The following is a 19571-nucleotide window of genomic DNA, read 5'->3' on the forward strand; positions in this document are numbered from 1 at the left end:
AAGTCAACCAAAATTCACACTTAGAAAATTTCGCACACCCCTTTTTGTTTTTGTAAGCACATGGATGCTAGTTTTTTTTGTTGTTTTTGACAGCATTCAATTTATTACAAGGTTTTATAGTCTATCCTCGATTGCTAAACACTGATTGGATTGTAGGGGTTAGTTCGAATTCGATTCAGGTTCAATAAGGAGACTTGGGAAAAATAGAGGAGACAGGGTTGAGGTTCTGTCTCACCCTGTCCCGCTCTGGCTGGGAATGGCTGGGAATTTCCGCTCTGGCGGCCTCGCACTGGCGGAAAAATTCCATCATAGCGGCTTAGACGGAAACAGTACCCAGGCAATAATTTTTCTGGGTTTTTTCTCTTTTCTAAATCTCCCAGCGGTTTTCAGCTTTACTCAGCAATTTAGGATAATCCTCTGAACTAGGATAATCATTGTCTACCCCGAGTCAATCCAACGATACACAATCCAACTCATTCTCATTAATTCAACACCATAACCCATACATCCCCATAATACACCCAGACACTCACACGGTTATTACTCAAGTGCAAGACACGTCCAGATCTTTCTTACGAATCACCTCATACATTATCTAGACTCTTGCATCAAACTTAGTCGTGACCTACTTTTCACAACAAGTTTCACGATACTCAGCAGTTACAACTTGCATAGTTTCAATCAATTCAGCCAGCATATTGCATATATCAAAATTCAAACCCACACTTATTGTGCACATGATCATATCATCACATCTAAGAAAGTACAACTCCCACATTCACAGTTAATTCAGGCAACAAGGAACACGCATTCACAATTTTCAAGTTACTACTCACCGACAAGCCCGATTTCTAAATTAGTTTGTTCCATAGATGACCATTACTGGTCTCCTAGTACAAGAGCAAAAATGTAAACTGATGCACCATGCAACTGGTCTAAAGATCATTTATTCAAGGCAGTGGATACTTATTCCGAATGGTGACCCTATTCAACTGTCGGTAGTCTATACACATCCTTTCTTGCTAGTGATGATGTTACCACTTTTGTTGCTCTAGTTCGGACCATAGAGTGAAGGAGGAAAGATACCAATTTGTATCACCTAGATACCAATTGGATTCAAGTCATAGCACGAAAGAGTAGAAAGAAGTGAGTTTTTCCTAAAGTCCTATAGCCTCTCGAAGAAAAGTATGGACGTCTTCGTACCGTTCCGTAAGACTCTACTAGACTCGTTTTGGTACAATGAGATCAACAAACCTAGGCACTGATACCAACTTTGTCACGACCCAGACCGTTGTGATTGGCACCCACACTAACCCTCCGGTGGGAGAACCATTAATACAACCCAAACTAAACAGCTTAACCAAAAACTACATAACTAAATCAAAACTAAAGCATTTAAAGTTACAGAAGCAGGTTTAAATGACAATAAAAATGGAGTCCCCATAAACTCTAAAGGTTTTAACAAATAACTAACCAAACTAATGCGGAAATTCAAATCCTAGAACCTGAAAGTCATTGTACCAAAACTCTATTAACGACAAATCTATGAACAAGGGGTACAACCCCGAAACTAAACAAACACCTTAAACAAATAGTCTGACTCTGGAAAGAGTGGACTTAAATAAGAAAGATTCATGGTAGCCTGAAAGAACTGGCTCACCTTTGAATTCGATCACGCTCAATAGTCACCTAGCTGAGGTCTATCAATAGCCGCCTAGAGATGCCTTGTACTCAACAAAGAACAAGCAAGTGCATTATCAGTACACAACCACAGTATACTGGTAGGATCACATGGCTATTCTAGTAATCACAACATATATCAGAATTACAACAAGGTAAACACATACATGTGCAGAATATATATATATACACATCGATTATCATTTTAAGAGCAATACATGATTCCACATTCTCAAGATATACAGTTATGTCAAGTAGATATAACAATTCAACGGTTCTCTCATGGAACCCAATTCAATGGTCCTCTCATGAAACTCATACCTAAACTGTTAGCGTATCGGTACGTGGTACCTGATCCAATATTTATACCGAAATGTGGCAGTCGATCCCATGTTTATGCCGGAACGTGGCAACCGATCCTAGTTAGTATGTCGAATCATGACACCTGCCCATTCAACAAACCACAATCACAATGTATATTCTCACAATCATACAACAAGATGTGATTCTTGGAGTGTAGTTCTTCGTTCATACTTATTTACATTAGGTGTGATCAATAGGCTTCATTCACATACATGCATGTATTACAATAAAGCAATTACTAACATACATCACACAAAACATGAAATCACAATTATCACCTACCTCGAATCCAAGCTTGAATCCCCTAAGGTACTTTAATCTTTCCTTTCTGAATTTGTTCCACTTGTTCTAGGTCCACAAACAACAATTTATACACAAAGATCAACAATCAAAGGTCTAATTATCCGGATTATAACAAACTCAATAACCCTAGACCAAACCCATGATCCCCATACTTATATTAGGGTTTTTTCCACCATAATTCCCAGATCAAAACCCTCACCCATCGATAATTACCCAAGAAACTAAGTTCTACAGATCGAAACATGGATTCAGGGAGTAAAACTTGTCACGGCCCAAACTCAAGGGGCACAACTGGCTCCTAATGCCAGAACTCAGGCCCGAGTCGACCCTGCTGAACCATTTGCTACTAGCGCATGGCAGCCACATGCAATCAAGAAAACAAACAAGTATATCTCGGCTTAAAATTAAGCCCTCAGCCGACAAGGCCCATGTCAACAGATCTATAAAAGAAATAGCTACTCCCAAGAGTTCATATAAAGAAATAGCCAACTAGCACAGAAGTCCTAATTGGGCCGTCAAGGCCACCATGATCTCTATAGAGAAACTGAAAGCAGGTATATATCAATACAATACATCAAACAGCTAACAAGCAGCAGCAAACCAACAAACTAGGTCGGCATGGCCATAACGTAGATATACACCCCACACACTAGTCTGTAAGCCTCTAAGAGTAGTAAAGATTGGCGGGACAGGGCCCCAGCCTACCCATAAAAATATATACAGCAAAAGCTAACAAACCTCCCAACTCTGGCAGGTCCGGAGGAAAAGGGCTAGCCAACACGATAGAAGTCAATTCTGCTGCTGAGGAGGTTTACTGGGTCGTCTATCGGGTCCTGCATACATGAATGCAGCGCCCCCAGGCAATGGGGCATCAGTACAAAATAATGTACAGAGTATGAAAGGCTATAGACTAAATGAGTAAGTATCATAATATACCAAAACCAATCAAGTGAGGAAATCAAATTTAGATAAGCATGCTAACCCACTACTCAATCTAAAAAATACAATAATGATCAAACAACAACCTAAGCAAGCCCCCATAAGCTCGGTAGGTACAAATAACATACCACCTACCTAGGCCCCCATAAGCCCAGAAGGTGCCAAATCAATCTGCATAACCCTATCGGTAGCCTCTTGTCTTTGTAAGAAGTCACATAGCTTTTTTTAGCAACGATATAGCCCCATAGGCAGCGCATAACCCTCTTAGGCAACATCATAGCTCTGTGGGCTGCATGTATCCCTCTTTTACATCACATAGCCCTGTAGGCAACACATAGCCCTCTTTGGCATCAAAATAGCCCTATATGTAACACATAACACTCTTTAGCATCAATATACCCCTGTGGGCAACACATAGACCTCTTAGGCAATAACATAGTCCTATTAGACAACATCATAGCCCTCATAGGTAGTTCATAGCTCAATAGCTAACCACAATAGCCCCAAGGGTGACAACAAACAATTAAATAAGCTAAAGGTGAGCAATTTAGCTATAAACAATATATATATAGTTTCCAAGTTGTTCCTAACTCAGGGTCGTTCTTAACAAACTATGAGTCCCTATAATAAGGGTTTATAACCACTCAATCAACCAACCATTCACAATTACATCTACAAGATCACCAACATTAACTACCCTAGTATATCACTCCCAAGCTCTAAGGAAATATGCCAAATGAAGGGAATAGCCTCAACATACCTTTTCCTTTATAATTTATGTTGAAAATACCTCTGTCCGCACCACTACAACACTAAAAAAAAGGTAAAATAAATATGTAATTAAGGAAAAGAATTACTACGACAATCGATACAGATTCCTATCGTAAATTACTATCCAAGACCTAAGGTATCCATAAACTAATAAAAGATGGTTCCTACCTTTCTTTACACACCCAGAACACTTAAATAAATTCAAACCACTGAAAAAACTCTGCTTCCACAGCATCCACGGAGCTACACCGATAAATTCACCATGAAAACTATTACCAAAACGACGAGCTCGTGAAGTAGGGCAGTTTTCGATAAGGAGCCAAGAGGAGATTATGAACACACAAGGATGATCTGAGGAGAATTTCTCTGATTTTCGTGGGTTTCTTATGAGTTTGACTGAAGAAAAATGAAGAAGATGCTATCTTATAAGCTTCCATCGACTTAGGGGACCCACCTCACGTGCTTTGCGCAGTCTCGCAAAAATGCAAATATCTCTCTATTTTGAAGTTGTATGAACAAACCGTTTGATACATTGGAAACTAGACTCATAGACCTCTAATTTAATTGGTCGTGGGCCCCATAACTCTTTAAAGATGGGATAAAATTTCGAGACATTTGACCCAAATTTCAGAGAAATTTTTAAAAAGGAACTTACAATAACTTTTGCCAACTTTTATTTTGCAACTTACCTTACTTCAAAACTTGAGATACAACCCTTGAACACTTAAAATATGACATACCACATCATTCTTAATGTATTACTCACCCTCTTTGTCTTTCCACGAAGGTATGAGTTAATTTACATGTTTTGAAAAGTCGGGGTGTTACAAAACCCTTACCTTTAGCCTCAAGAATGGTGAAAAAACGTCAAGAACACACCTGGGGTTGTTCCTTAGCTCTCAAAGTTGAAAAGTGCAGAATAAAATGTTTTTGGGGTTTATTTCCGACTTAAGTCGCATCCGTCCCGCTACAGCGACAGCCATCCCGCTATGGCGACATGCAGGAAGACAGAATGTTGGTATTTGAATTCCAAGCCTCTATTTCACAACACACCTTCAACCCTTGACCTTCAAAAACCACTCGTTCACGCTAAGATCATTTTCGAGAGTTTTACTCGCCCAAGTTTGATTTTATAAAGTTGTATGGATTCCTTAACGCCTTAGCTATCCATTCATGTAATCAAATTCATAATTAGATCTCTCATTCATTACCAGATTTCCCTAGACCTTTTTGAGTCCAATTTCATCCAAATTTGGACTAGGTTAGGATATTCCAAGTTACTACCAAAAAGTTTTCTGACCCCAATTCTTTTTCCTTTGGCTTTTCCCTAATGATGAAATCAGGTCGTTACATTTGTTTATTGCCACATATTTTTTTCTTTGTAATATTGTAAGTTTATTCTTCCAATCGTTGGTGTGTAACACTGTGATAATTTCAAACTTGAACTCTATAATTTGAAAAATGTACTTTCAATAAAGCAGACCGAATATAGAATAAGAAAAAACACATATTCATGATGGGTTGTAACCATCTCCGCCATTAATTAAAGATCTCGAGTTTAGAAATGTATTTGCATTCAATTTTAAATCAGATGCGAAATACAAAAAATGAGGGGAAAAGCACCTACTTAAATGACGCTTATCATTTTCTAAGATCGTGACCGGTAGTAACTATCTCCAGCATCAACTATAGATTTAGAGCTTAGAATGAATTTACTTTCACTCCTAGGACTGGTATCAAATATAGGGTGCCAAAACCCCTCAATCATCAAAGATTGTGATAGGTAGTCTCTCAATGTCGAAAAGTGGTATCAAATGTCGAGTTTTGATTATCAAATACTACGTAAATTCTACAAAAAAATCACCCTAACAACAAAAATTCATTAATGAAAATATGATTCATCAAATTCATCCAAGTTTGGTCTGATCATTAACCCATTTATTTACTAGCTCAGCTCATTAAAAAATTGTGTTGATATGTTGTAGAATGTAGTTTCTGACTTTTTAACCAATATAAATTAGTGTAGAATTTCACATTTCTTGTATTTTGAGCATTTGGCATAATTGAAATTTAATAATTTTACATTTGACACTATCTAAAATGTTTGGAGAGAGGTAAATTAATGTGTCGATTTTCTAGCGAACGAAGAACACAAATATGATGAAGATTTAGTCATGTATAGGGAAATGCACTCAAGCATATGAAATTTTTTCTTCTAACAGATTTAAGTAGTACTGCTTTTATGACTTTTTAAAACGTTTCCCTATTTACTCAAAAAAAAAATACACATTTGGTATATGTCCCCATCAAATCTTCTCAATTGTCATAATAATTTATAGCTATAAAATTATAATATTAAAAGTAAAATAATGTATTAAATTATAGTAGTACTATTTTTACTGATAATTTTTTATGGATATAATAGATTACATAATTTTAAAAAAAAATATTATGCAAACAAACAACAATTCATGTATATGACCCCAAAAATCCACCTCACCAATTTCCATTTTGTAGAAGATATATTTTATGATGATGATGTTTGATTAACTTAAAAGAAAAAAAATTAAAACACTAAATAAAAAAACAAGTCAAGAATATTGTTTTGGTCATTAATATATCACTCATATATTATAAAGAGAGCTATAGTGCTGTTGAATATGTGTTGATGCTTTGGAGTGCTATTGGTGAGAAAAATGAGAAAGTTTTGGAGTGAAGGGATAGTATAAAACATGGTTGTAATCCACAAAATGATAGCAATCTTTGGCCTCCTCAAACAAGGTAACTTTTTGGATTTTTCGCTCTGTGTAATTTATAAGTCACGTGTTTTTGAGTAAGTAATAAAGCATACCTGTAGTATTACTTTTTTCATGAATTTCATATCTGTAATTGTAAGATGTTTGTGTTTTCTATCTAAACTATTGTTAGCTATTTATCAAAACAAACCTCGAAACTTACTGACCAAGTGTCTCAATACAATCACAAAAGGTTGTGTCACAAGTTAATTAGGCATAAAATTTCTTCCTACTGGCCACCGACTAATTAATTTTGAGATGTGTTTTGATAATTAGTTGATGATAAATCAGATAGGAGAGTTTCAAAAACGTGTTACTTCAGGCGTGTTTTTGATCATTATAGCTAAATTTTATAAAGGCTTATATAACTTAACTCATAATTATATTGCATATGTTGGAAAAAAATTATCCTTTTTATAATAATATATATAGTATAATTCCACAATTAGGGTATGGAGAGGATAGGATGTACACAGATCTTATTTCTACCTTTGTGGGGTAAAACTGTTGTATCTAATGGACTGTTGGAACACTCTTAGTGAAATTCTTGACTTTGACATTAAATTACTTTGCCATTAAATTTTGTACGCTCATAACGAAATTTCTAACTTTGTCATTGGTTTATAGGAACCAAGTCTTGGAGTATCAAAAGTGGGCTAAACCACTTGCTAAAAAGTTGTTAGAGGTGCTATTGAAGGGTCTCAATGTCAATGAAATTGATGAATCTTTAGAACCTCTCTTGATGGGAACTATGTCTATCAACATAAAGTACTATCCACCATGCCCAAATCCAAGTATCACCATTGGGTCTTGCCGACACTGCGACATGTCCTGCATCACTTTGCTCTTCCAAGACGAAACGGGAGGTCTATATGTGCGAGGGACTAAAGGCAATAATTGGATCCACGTAACTCCAATCAAAGGCGCCTTAGCGGTTAACAGAGGTGACTCGGTGCAGATCATGAGCAATGATCGATACAAGAGTATTGAGCATTTTGTAGCAGTTGATTTAAGCACGACTCGAATATTTGTACTGTTATTTTTGAATCCTAGCCTTGACAGTGTCATTGGTCCATTTCCATAAATGCTGAAAGATGGAGAAAAAACAGTGTACAAACATGTCTTGTTTTCTGATTATTGGTATTATTTCTTCCGTAAGAGGCCTTCTGGTAAAGAATCACTAAATTTTGCTAAAATTTGATATTTTAATCTACAAATTTCTTGTTATATAAATGTTATTGTATTGTCTGGTGCAAGACGTGAACAAGTTGTCAAGAGCCGCATGAGGGATTAGTAGAAGACTAATGACGTGACTAAATGCTACAAAAGAAAATCATAATCTCTTGAAAAATAGATATTGCTTGCAAGAATATATAGATTTTGATGAGTTCTTTTGAAATGATGAATTCTTTGTATATATCCCTCATGCATGGAATACACTAGCTCATAATATAGCTTAATTTTTTCTGTTGGTTTTAAGGTTTCTTGGAATTCTAATTTTCCAGGTTAAATTGTGAATGATGCTCAAGTATCTTATGGACGTGCAAGACATAATATGAAGTAATATAATGCAATTGTTTCCAAGATGAGAGATGATAATTGATGAGAAAACAAAAAAAATAAAAGAGTGTCAACTATTTAAGTGAATCTTATTAAGTGTAAAACATGAAAAATGAGAAGTTGGAAGCAACTTCAAGTCAAAACAGAGAATGAAAGTAAGTATTAATTTGTGTGACAAAGTAAGGTTTTGAGTCTTTTAGATGCTTCCAAGATGCTCTCTCTGTGTCCAAAAGCAGAAACCCTTATATATCCTTCACCACCTGGACCAAATCCAATTCCAGGAACTGTAATGATGTGAGTCTTATCAAGAATCCAGTTGAACACATTCCATGATTTGGAACCTGGGAAATGAACCCAAACATAAGGCGCATTGCTACCTCCATAAACTCGAAACCCCAGTGAAGTGAAAGTTTCAACTAAAATCCTTGCATTCTCCTTATAGTAGTCTACTTTAAACATAACTTCCTTGAAACCCTCTGGTGATAGGCAAGCCAATCCACCAGCCTGAGCTATATTGGAAGCACCGTTAAAGCTAGTACATACTATGCGATTGAAATCGTGTATAACAGGAAATCCATTTAGATAAAGGAGTTCCTTAGGCACTACAGTCCATCCTAGACGGACGCCTGTGAATCCAGCAGTCTTTGAGAAAGATGAGATCTCAATGGCAACCTGCAGCAAAAAATAATAATAATAATAATCAGTTTAAAGATGAATCTATAAGTTATTATAATTCTTCACTCGAAATATTACCTTTCTAGAACCAGGGATCTCATAAATTGATTTAGGGCTTGAGTCTGAAATATATGCAGAATAAGCGGCATCATACACAATGATTGAACCATTTACTTGTGCAAACTCTACAAGTTGTTGCAGTTGTTGCCTAGATGCTGCATGACCAGTGGGATTGTTTGGAGAGCAGAAGAAGATAACATCTGTTCTTTCAATTTTGGACAGATCTGGAAAGAAATCATTCTCTAGGTTACATTTCATGTACTTAATATTTCCATATCTCCCTGAATCATTCTTCAAATCACCACTCTGCCCCATAATCACACTTGAATCTATATATCCCTGTTAAAAGTGTAATAATTAAGATGAAACCAAATTAATTAAGAGAAGTGAGAGCAAGAGTTACTCACTGGAAATGATGGATCCTGCACAGCAATTGACACATTGGAACCTAAGAGGAGCTGCAAGTAAGAACTTGTTGTGTCAAATGACAACTAGGGAGTATGTGATAGTAATTAAAAGTCTTAAAACGGATTGAAATTGGAGATTCTCTTAAAATGGGGTAAGACTTGAATGAGTTGAGAATTGAGATTATGCTCAATTCAAATTATCTTGAGTTGAACCCTTAAAATTTTGGACGGATTGGACGAGTTACCTATAATTGGGCTCATTTTTTACACCCCTAGTAAGTACAATCAAGAAAAATCTCTAGAATTCGTGGTCTAAATCTTGTCTTTAACATTTGTGCAACTATAAATTATTGATTAAGGATAAATAGAAGTTTAAAGTTCAATTACTTTCAAATATAGAAAGATAACATTTTTTTTAAATAGATTAAAAATGAAAATGTGTAATTATACCTGAACTCTTGAGAGATCACACTGTGCACCATCAGATACAAAGATCTCAGTTTCTTCTACCAAAAGATCTTTATATATTGTTTCTGCAATTGCTCTTCTTAGTTCCTGACAAATTCAATCAATAAAATTACTTTAATTCTGTTTGGTCAGCAAAAAAAAGGAAGTACGTTAAGAATATTTCTAATTTTCAATCTTTCTATGTTTCTTCGTCAAATTGAATTCCTCTTGAGAAAAACAAGTTCCTCAAAATAAGAAAAACGACTTCTCTAATGGAAATAGAAAAAACAGGTTGCATAAGTGATATTTCAAATTCACTGTCTCCTCCCCATACACCCAACTCCCTCAACCTTCACCCTTGAATCGTGCCACCATCCCATTCCACTTTCACAGTGTTTTGCTAGACAACACATACTTTCTTTATTTCATATTGGTGTGGGGGGAGGTTTCATTGCTAAAAATAATTCAATTATTCAAAGTTCAAGATGGATGTTTGAATTTTTTCATGTTTGTCTTATCCTTTAATAAAGTTTGATATTTTCTAGGAGGTTAATTGCGCTACTTTCAACGTTATATTTAAGATTTTACAAAGAATAATAGTGAAAAATATAATTTAAATTATATCCTTGAATGTTTTTCTTAATAAGTGTATATTGTCTTACAAATTCAGTTAATATGAGAGACAGAGAGAGTATACCCTTGAGATAATATTTTTTTGCTTATTTACCAAACACAAAACAATAAATAAAGAATCCATTTATTTTTCAAAAAATTATATTCTGAATATTTTTTGTGAAAATATTTTCTTTCGTACCAAACACACCCGTATATATAAATATATAACTCAGAAAAGAAAGAGAGAGTATGACCCACCTTATTCCCTCGTTCCAGTCCGTAGCCAGTATATCCTTGAGGTGTTGAAAGAGCACGTGCATACTGCAAATAAAAACTACAAATCATATCACAATAATTTTTAGGTTGAAAATTTTGTTGTTAAAATAGGGGTGTGCATTGTTTGATTTAGAATGATATGACAGTAAAATTAAATCACAACATAAAAAGAAATGTTGTGGAATTTCTTCTTTTTTAAAAAAAAAATGGAACATTTTTTGGACTTTGAAGTCAACTTCGGTTTCTCTATGGTCTTATTCAATTTTGAATTATTCTTCGAATATCTTTAAAAACATATAATATGCTGGTTAATTAACTTTAATCTTTCTGACAACAGAAATCCTTAAACTTCCCCGAAATCCTTTTGTGGAAAATGCTTAAATTATTCAAACTTATTTTATTCCATCCAATGGCCTTTTGGTATTAATTAACAACCAAAAGCATTTGAAAATTCCAGCGTATTTAGGGGTAAATTAACAATATTATTGTAACATTTTAATACACAATATATATATATATAGCTTCTCGTGGGTAAAGTATACTAAAGGGATGTTTGGATTGATTTTTTAAACGTGACATATAAGCTAAAAGCCAAAAATAAGTTGGGAATGTCCCATATTTGACTTGTATTATTATTTTTTTGGGTACATTTTCAGCTTAAAAAATGCTTTATAAAGCTTTTATGTTATTTAAACACTTTTATAACAAATAAAAAAAGAATAACTTAAAAATCAAAAGTCTGTAAAAATAAGTCAATCTAAACACCATTGAGCAGTTGATGATTTATGTTACGCACATTAGACATGCTCAAGGTAAAAATAAGTCAATCTAAACACCATTGAGCAGTTGATGATTTATGTTACGCACATTAGACATGCTCAAGGCTACAGGTTGGGGTAATGGCTGTGTGGTGTCACCAATCCCAAGGCTTATTACTTTAGCATTTGGGTACTTCTCCACATGCTTAAGCTTCCTCTCTAATATCTGTCATGTAAATAAGTTACCAAAACATAATAATTTAATACATAGTCATCGAAATTAAATATATATCAAAATCACATGGAATTTATACTAGTATTAATCTAAAAAAAAACAAAAAAAAAGTATTAATGTAGATTCAGGTCGATCAAAAAGACACTGAAATAATCGCTTGAGATCTCAAAAAAAAATTGGGTCCCTCATTTTGTTAAAGAAATTTCATGTATTGATAAATATAAGAAGAATTTTTTGGATAGAAAATATGATATTAAGTGAGATTCATTGTAATAATTGAAGAAATGAAATAATATTTAGTTAATTGTAATATCTTTCTTACCTGATAACCTATTTTGTTGCATTATTTATATCCTGATGACGATTTTCATGAATACACATTATTATTCTTATATTTATCTTTTTTAGTCCCCTTTTCACTATTTTTATTTTTTATTATTTAATATTCTAAAGTCTCTCAAACGATCAAACTTTATGCATTATGCAAAATCTACTGTTATCTGTTTATAAAAATATTAAATTTATTTTTTGGTGTTACTTTTCAAGTTTCAAGCATTGCAACAAATCAAAACTTTTTAAATATCATTACATCAATTTGTCAAATTCAACGTAACACTATTTCAATATCATTATATAAACATTTCATATTTTTGAGTTAGGTTTTATTATTCTAATTATATATTATATGTTTTCATTGAAAAAAAATTACATTATTTAAATTCTTACTTCATAAGATTTGCGTACATCGACCTACCCTCTGCATACTTCACTTCTAGGTTTACTATACTGAACATGTTATAGCTATTTAATTTGTACGTATCAACAATAAAAATAAATAAGACCTCTCTATCAAATTTGACATTAGATCCCCAATCTTATTCATATGGCCCTATCTAGACTCACACCTCATGTAGTTTTAAGGATAAATTAAAGAAGCAAGCATGAAAGCCTTTTAGGGGTTGTTTGACTGGGAATAAGTTATCTCATGATTAATTATCATGGAATAACTTATCCTATCATGTATATAGAATAACATATCACATCACTATGGTATAAATGGGGATAAGTTATCCCAAACATGACAACCAAACAAGACGCCATAATTTTATTTCAAAACTATTCTCTTATCTCAGTACTATTTATTCTTATCCCTCCCACCAAACGATCCATCGGTGTAGTATATTATACTAACCTCAGGAAACAAATAGTTGGTTTGCAACTTTTCCAAGTTTGGATTGCGGGCTACTCTTGTTGAATAATAACCTCTACTCCCTGCATGAATAATAACATCAACATATCATAAGGAAAAAGAAAGACAACAAAATAATGTAAAATAAATTAAAGTCACGTACCAATATTTTCCTCTCTTTGCACTTTCAAACTGCATAAATATATATATGTATGTGAAAGAACAAATAATAAGTGATAGAAAAGAAATAAAAATGAAAGAGTTGAAGTGATAGAAAAAAGTTCACCTAGCAATAGGCTGCAAGCAAAGAGAAAACATGTTGTATTTTAATTCTCTATCCACAGAAAAGTCTGAGATGTTGTGAAAAGTTTGATAGATGGATTATGAATTTATAAGCCTGGGAGTATTAGATGGAAAATGCACCTACAATTTCAAAGAAACATGTCACTATTTTAACTTCAATATTTCAAAGAAACGTGTCACTATTTTAACTTCAATATTTTAAGTCATTTGAAATCAAGTGGTTCACACTACATCCGTAACAAACCCTCATTCTTCTCACTTTTCAGTTTCTATTTCTTAATTATTCCTAACAAATTACTAGTACTACTTTTTATTCTCTTAAAATCTCAAATATTATAATAACAAATTCAATTTTTCCAATAAAAACTATACTAATATTTGGTAAGAAAGTGGTTAGATTTTGTAGCTTAAGGAAAGTCTAAGGGTGTGTTCAATAGGGACAATTTTCTAATTTAATCATGTTTCTTGGTCAAAATGTATTAGATTGAGAAAAAATGACTTTCCTAATATAAGATCTAATTCCAGTCACTTGATCATGATCCCACTCTCTGGTGTCCATTATCCCACTCTTATAATGTTTTGCTAGATTGTATATAAATGTTCTTGAAAATATTTTTTTGCTTACTAAAACCATTAAAAATATGTTTTTTCTTCCTATCGAAATCACCCTAAATCTTAATCCTAGCTAGGGGTGGCAGAATGGGTAACCTATATGATTATTCACTCATATTTACTCATTTTAAATGGGTTGGGTACCCAACTCATTTAAAATGGGTAAAAATGAATAATACTCATATTACACATTTAAAAGTAGATAGTTCAATGGGTAAAAAATGTTCATTCATAAAAGAAAGAAAAGTAATAGGAGGCCTGTAGAAGGTGGGGTGGTAAAAATACTTTTTAAAAAAATTATTTTTTTACATATTTTTTTGAATAGGGGGCGTGGGGTGGTGCTAGTAGGGAGAGGGGAGCTGGTAGGGAGTGAAAAAGCTTTTTAATTTTTTAATTTTTTGTAAAAAAAAAAAAACTAATTTTTTTTTTGGGATAGGGGGTGGGCGGGGCTGATAGGGGGTGTGGTGATAAAAAAAAGCTTTTAAAAGATTTTATTTTTAAAGCTTTAAACAAGATCCCTACTACAATAAGAGTATCCAGATTTACTCATATATATTATCTATTGGATAACTCGTTTTTACCCATTTAAAATATGAATCGAATCGAGTACTTTATCATTTTTGTTTAACTTATTTTCAATTGACTCATATTTGACGTTCGCTACTGCTAATCCTAACTAAGTCATGCTGTTATTACAACTACAACTGATTTTATTTTCTCTCATTTTTACCTAGCACTTTTTTCACCTTATTATAGTATATGATTAGATACAAGAGCCTGCACAGGCACAGACCCAAATCCCAATATATGTTTTAATATATGTTGGCACGGATATAATTAGGAGAATCAATTAATTTTATATGATTTTTAAATATTTTAAGTAGTTAATTTTTGTGAATCACAATATTTTTAATGTAATTTTAAATGATATGTGTTACTTCTTCTATCTCAATTTATGCGACACATATGAAATTTGGAAAGTCAATAAATTTTTAATATATATTTTAAATTATTAATATTGCGGTTTATAGTATCACTTTCTTCATAATTTTTAAATACATAACATACTAAAAAGAAAAATAAGATAAATAAATTAAAACATAAATTTTTTTTTATTAAATATAAATAGAAGAAATTGGTTCAAAAGGGCTAATCAGTCAATTAACCAACTGTCTCAAAGCTCATGTATTCACTTTTCTAGTATAAGTAACTAGTGAATAGATTCTTGTTTCACGCGGAAATTAAGATCTTATTGAATTAATATAATATTTATTAGAATAATACAATTCTAGGGAGCCATCTTTTCCAATGAGGATTAGTTATTGAGAACAAAAATACTTACTATTAGTAATATTTACAAGTAATTGTAATTAGAGGCTAATATTGCACTCAATTAAAGAATTTATGCAAGTCTTTGTCTTACTCATTCTTATTTATTTGTTGCTTCACAAATAATATGTTAATTATATAAATAAAAATATTTATAGTTATTGTATGATAAACAAACGTTATGCATGGTTAAAGATTTTTTGTTTTACATAAGTTCTCTCATCTTCTATATATTGATTAGAGAATTTACATAAGTCCTTTCACACTCTTAAAATTTAAGAGATTTTTTTAATTACATAATATAATTCATATCATACCAAAATGAAAATGGAAAATGAGATGATGAAAAGAAATGTAATTTGTAGGATATCTTACAACTTGTTTGGATGGTTATTACCTATTGTATTGTATTGTTGGTTTAAAATATAGTGTTTATTTTAAATGTTACTTAAATTTTATTATATCGTATCATTAAATTCATCATCAGATAACACTATTATTCCAAAAAAATCAAAAGAGGCAAACAATCTAATCATAAAAATTCCTACATAATCTATATCATTTTTACCTCAAACTAAGAGGATCATTGTAGTGATTGGATAGTAAAAGGAGAAACCTTCAAATTTATAGCACTAAAACAATAATCTTTGACACATAAATGGATAAATAGCTAAAAGTATTCTTTTGTGCCACAAAATATGACAGAGTTAACTACGTTGTCGGACCAATCAATAATTAAAGAATTTACCGTAACTATCAACTTTTTATAATATATGGTATATACAAACAAATTATCAATAATTCATTTTTAAAAAATAAAATAAAAAAATAAAAGATCGTCTGTTTGCAGCGCAGAATATTATCAATCAATTACCCGCTATCATAACTAAATATCAAATTGTTCTCTAATTTCAAAGGAAGGTAAAAAGAAAAAAAAAACAGTGAAGATGAGAAAGTATTCAGAAACTCATCAAAGTGTAGTTTGAATATTTCTATGGACTATCTATATATTGTTTTGAATTCAAATCAATTGGTCAAGTATTAGAAAGAAAAAATAAATCACAAATTAAAAGTACACTTTAATACTCATTATTTCATAATTAATATTCATTCTGTTACCAAAGTTTCTTCCTCTTTCCTTACATAGAGATGATGTGATGCATTAATACGAAATAAATAATAAGAAAAAATAGAAAAAAAAAAAAGATTTAAAAGATTGAGCAATAGTAACTGTGATTATTTTATGCTTTACTGCAAAGTGCAGATAGCTAGCTAGGCTATTGTGGGCTAACTCAATTTTAATTGAATTTTATTGTTATTAGTGTCAAGTATTACCTGACTGACTCAAACAAACGGTTATTTGAGATTGAATTTATTGCAAAAACAACATTATTTATGAGAATTTTGTTAATTCATTTAACAAAAAGTATCTATATCATGACAATTAATATAATTTAGGAGTTAGTTATGATCATCGAAAGTCATGGAGTAATACGATAAAGACAATTAAGCTTTATATTAAAAATAAAAATAAATGAAGGAGTAGTAATTGACACCATTTATTTTTACATAATAATAATAATAAAATAGAAAAAATTGTCAAAATAAAAGGAGAAAAAATATATAAGATTTTTTACCAAAGAGAAATGTCAACTCACTTTTCTTTTATCTAATAACTTTATATCATTTATAGATATTTTGCAAAACATAACATAAAAAAAAAAGAGCAAGGCAAATAAGATATATTCTTTATAGTACCACTTTCTTTGTAATTTTTAAATGCATAACATACTAAAATACGAGAAATAAATTAAATTAAATATAAATAAACAAAATTAAAGAAAAAAGATAAATCAATTGATGTCTGACCGTAAACTCCTCTCTTCTATTATTACTAGACTAGATACAGGACTCGTGCCAGCACGGGGCCCAATATATATTAATTTTTTGTCTCAATTTATGTGATATCATAGAACTTGAGAAGTTATCAAAAATTTTATATGATTTTTAAAATATTTTAAGTTATTAATTATGATAATTTACTTTTTACTTAATTTTAAAAATAATATATATTACTCTCTTTGTTTCAATTTAGGTGGCATCTATAGGATTTCAAAAATTGGCCATTTTTATGTCTTTTAAATACATTAAAATGTTAATTATTGTAATTTATATTACCCTTTTAACGTAATTTTCATATAATACATGTCACTTCCCATGTCCCAAATTATGTGGCATTGATAAAAATTTTGGAGTCAAGTGATTTTTTTATCTGTATTTTAATTTTTTTTAAATTGTTAATTATTGTGATTTGTAGTACTTTTTACGTCAATTTCAAATGATATATGTTTATCATCTAACCCATTTTATGTGGTGCCAATAGAATGTCAAGAGTTAATCGATTTTTTTTTATATAACTTTTAAATACTCAAGTCAATTTCAAATAATATATGTTTATCATCTAACTCATTTTATGTGGTACCAATAGAATATCAAGAGTCAATCAAATTTTTTATATAACTTTTAAATATTTATATTATTAAATATTGTGATTTATAGTGTTATTTATATAATTTTTAAATTTATAGCCAACAAAAAGAATAAGAGAAAAAAATTTAATACAAAAAAATACTAAATAGTAATGAAAAAATATTATTATTACAACTCTACTACATATACAAATGTTTAAATTAAAAAAAGGAATGAGGCAGCCGACATAGAAAAGTGAGCCCATGAGTTGGGCCCACACAGTTCAACAAAACAGTAGTATTTTTTTATAGGACATATGAGTCATTATGTAAATGTTAATTGTTTTTTTTGGTCTAATAAAGAAAAGATACACTTTTAAAGCAAGAGATTACAAAGACTTAATGAAGAAAAAAGTAGAAAATTCCAAAAATACCCTCTGTCGTACAAGCAGGAATGTTGACGAAGACATTCCTGCTTGTAGACTCTTCTACTATGTAGTAACTATCTAATAAAAAGAAATGGGCCTAAGCAGACACCATCACATTAACATGTCTAGTTAGACCATTCCAAAAAGTTATAAACCCCACATTTTAATTGAAGAACATTTTTGTCTAACATTGGTTGCACGTGATAGAATTAGGAGTGTGCTTTTTCTTATTAAGACAAATATATATATATATATATATATATATATATATATATATATATATATATATATCTGCCTAGGTTATCTTATCTTCTCGTATAAACATTGAGGCAAATCGTACCAAAAAGATGGTCCATCATCTGTCATTTCCATCAAATGTAACATAAAAAGGTTGCTCATGGTATCATTATGAGTGTTTTATTTGTTCATTTTGTATTTTGTAAAAGTTTTAAATTAGTGATTAATATGAGTATTTTACTATAATATTTGTATCAACTGATATGTAATTTTAGGCCTTGAAAAAATGATTTAGAGAATCTATATCTATGTCTATATTAAAGCTAGGGCAGAAGCATCAACAGTTGCAAAGTGACAGCATAATATCAAACCACTTGGTATTTTTAAATTAACGCTCTTTAAAATAGAATTAAAAAATTAAAATAACTATTTAAAACATAAAAATAAAATAAAATAAAAACAATGACAATACCCTAATTGACTGTTCTCACCAGAATGACCAATATGGATGCCGGCCAGCCGTCTTGGAGTGCTGGGCCGGCAATGCCTTTATCATCTGATATTTATTTTCCCATATTAGAGCATCCCAATACTTGTTAAGAAGCTTAGCTATAACGATGGAATTTCAAGGGTGGTTTGGACAGAAGAGAAAGTTGATAGAATGAATACCATTGAAAACCTGCAATATGCGGTACTTGGAAAATTTTCGTATGGATGGCCAGAAATTGAAGAATTACGAATTCAGATTCCAAAACAATACAATGTTAAAGGGGACTGTAAATTTGGATTACTAAGAAATAGACACATATTGATATGCTTCAGTAGACATGATTTTTTTATCAACATGATTTTCATCTGTTTTTTTATAATTCACAATTGTCCCTGGATATGTCTTTTCCAATATATATAAATACGTTGGAATTTTTCCATATGATTCGGCAGGATCACCTCTCAATGTCTTGAAAGCTTTTTTTTTACCTCTCCATGCTTGCATGTATGTTTGTTGGTGTGTAAACTGTTTTCAGATCGACATACTTTTCAATCAACACTGCACCAAGCACACCACTAGTTGACTGATGCTTTGAATGAATTTGTTCCTTCAATGGGTGTATCATAGATTA

The 19571-nt window shown here is 31.6% G+C and overlaps 1 protein-coding gene and 1 pseudogene across 1 annotated transcript in view; one reads left to right on the forward strand and one right to left on the reverse strand.

The window, feature by feature from the left end:
* The first annotated feature begins 256 nt into the window (after window positions 1-256).
* LOC125840673 (bi-functional coumaroyl CoA and feruloyl CoA ortho-hydroxylase F6H2-1-8-like) lies at window positions 257-8052 on the forward strand (annotated as a pseudogene).
* Window positions 8053-8486: 434 nt separating this feature from the next.
* The window catches only part of LOC125840675 (aminotransferase ALD1 homolog), a 59584-nt gene continuing 48499 nt past the window's right edge, over window positions 8487-19571 (reverse strand). The window contains exons 2-8 of the mRNA XM_049519647.1: window positions 13077-13156; window positions 11759-11875; window positions 10874-10936; window positions 10004-10108; window positions 9554-9604; window positions 9165-9485; window positions 8487-9083 (exon numbers count right to left, since the gene is read on the reverse strand). Of these exons, the coding sequence (XP_049375604.1) occupies window positions 8574-9083; window positions 9165-9485; window positions 9554-9604; window positions 10004-10108; window positions 10874-10936; window positions 11759-11875; window positions 13077-13156 (1247 nt within the window). The 3' untranslated portion in view covers window positions 8487-8573. The remainder of the gene's footprint in view (window positions 9084-9164; window positions 9486-9553; window positions 9605-10003; window positions 10109-10873; window positions 10937-11758; window positions 11876-13076; window positions 13157-19571) is intronic.

Source organism: Solanum verrucosum, unplaced genomic scaffold (assembly GCF_900185275.1).
Source record: "Solanum verrucosum unplaced genomic scaffold, falcon-dt-bn FXZP01000176.1, whole genome shotgun sequence".
In the NCBI taxonomy this organism is placed as follows: Eukaryota; Viridiplantae; Streptophyta; class Magnoliopsida; order Solanales; family Solanaceae; genus Solanum; species Solanum verrucosum.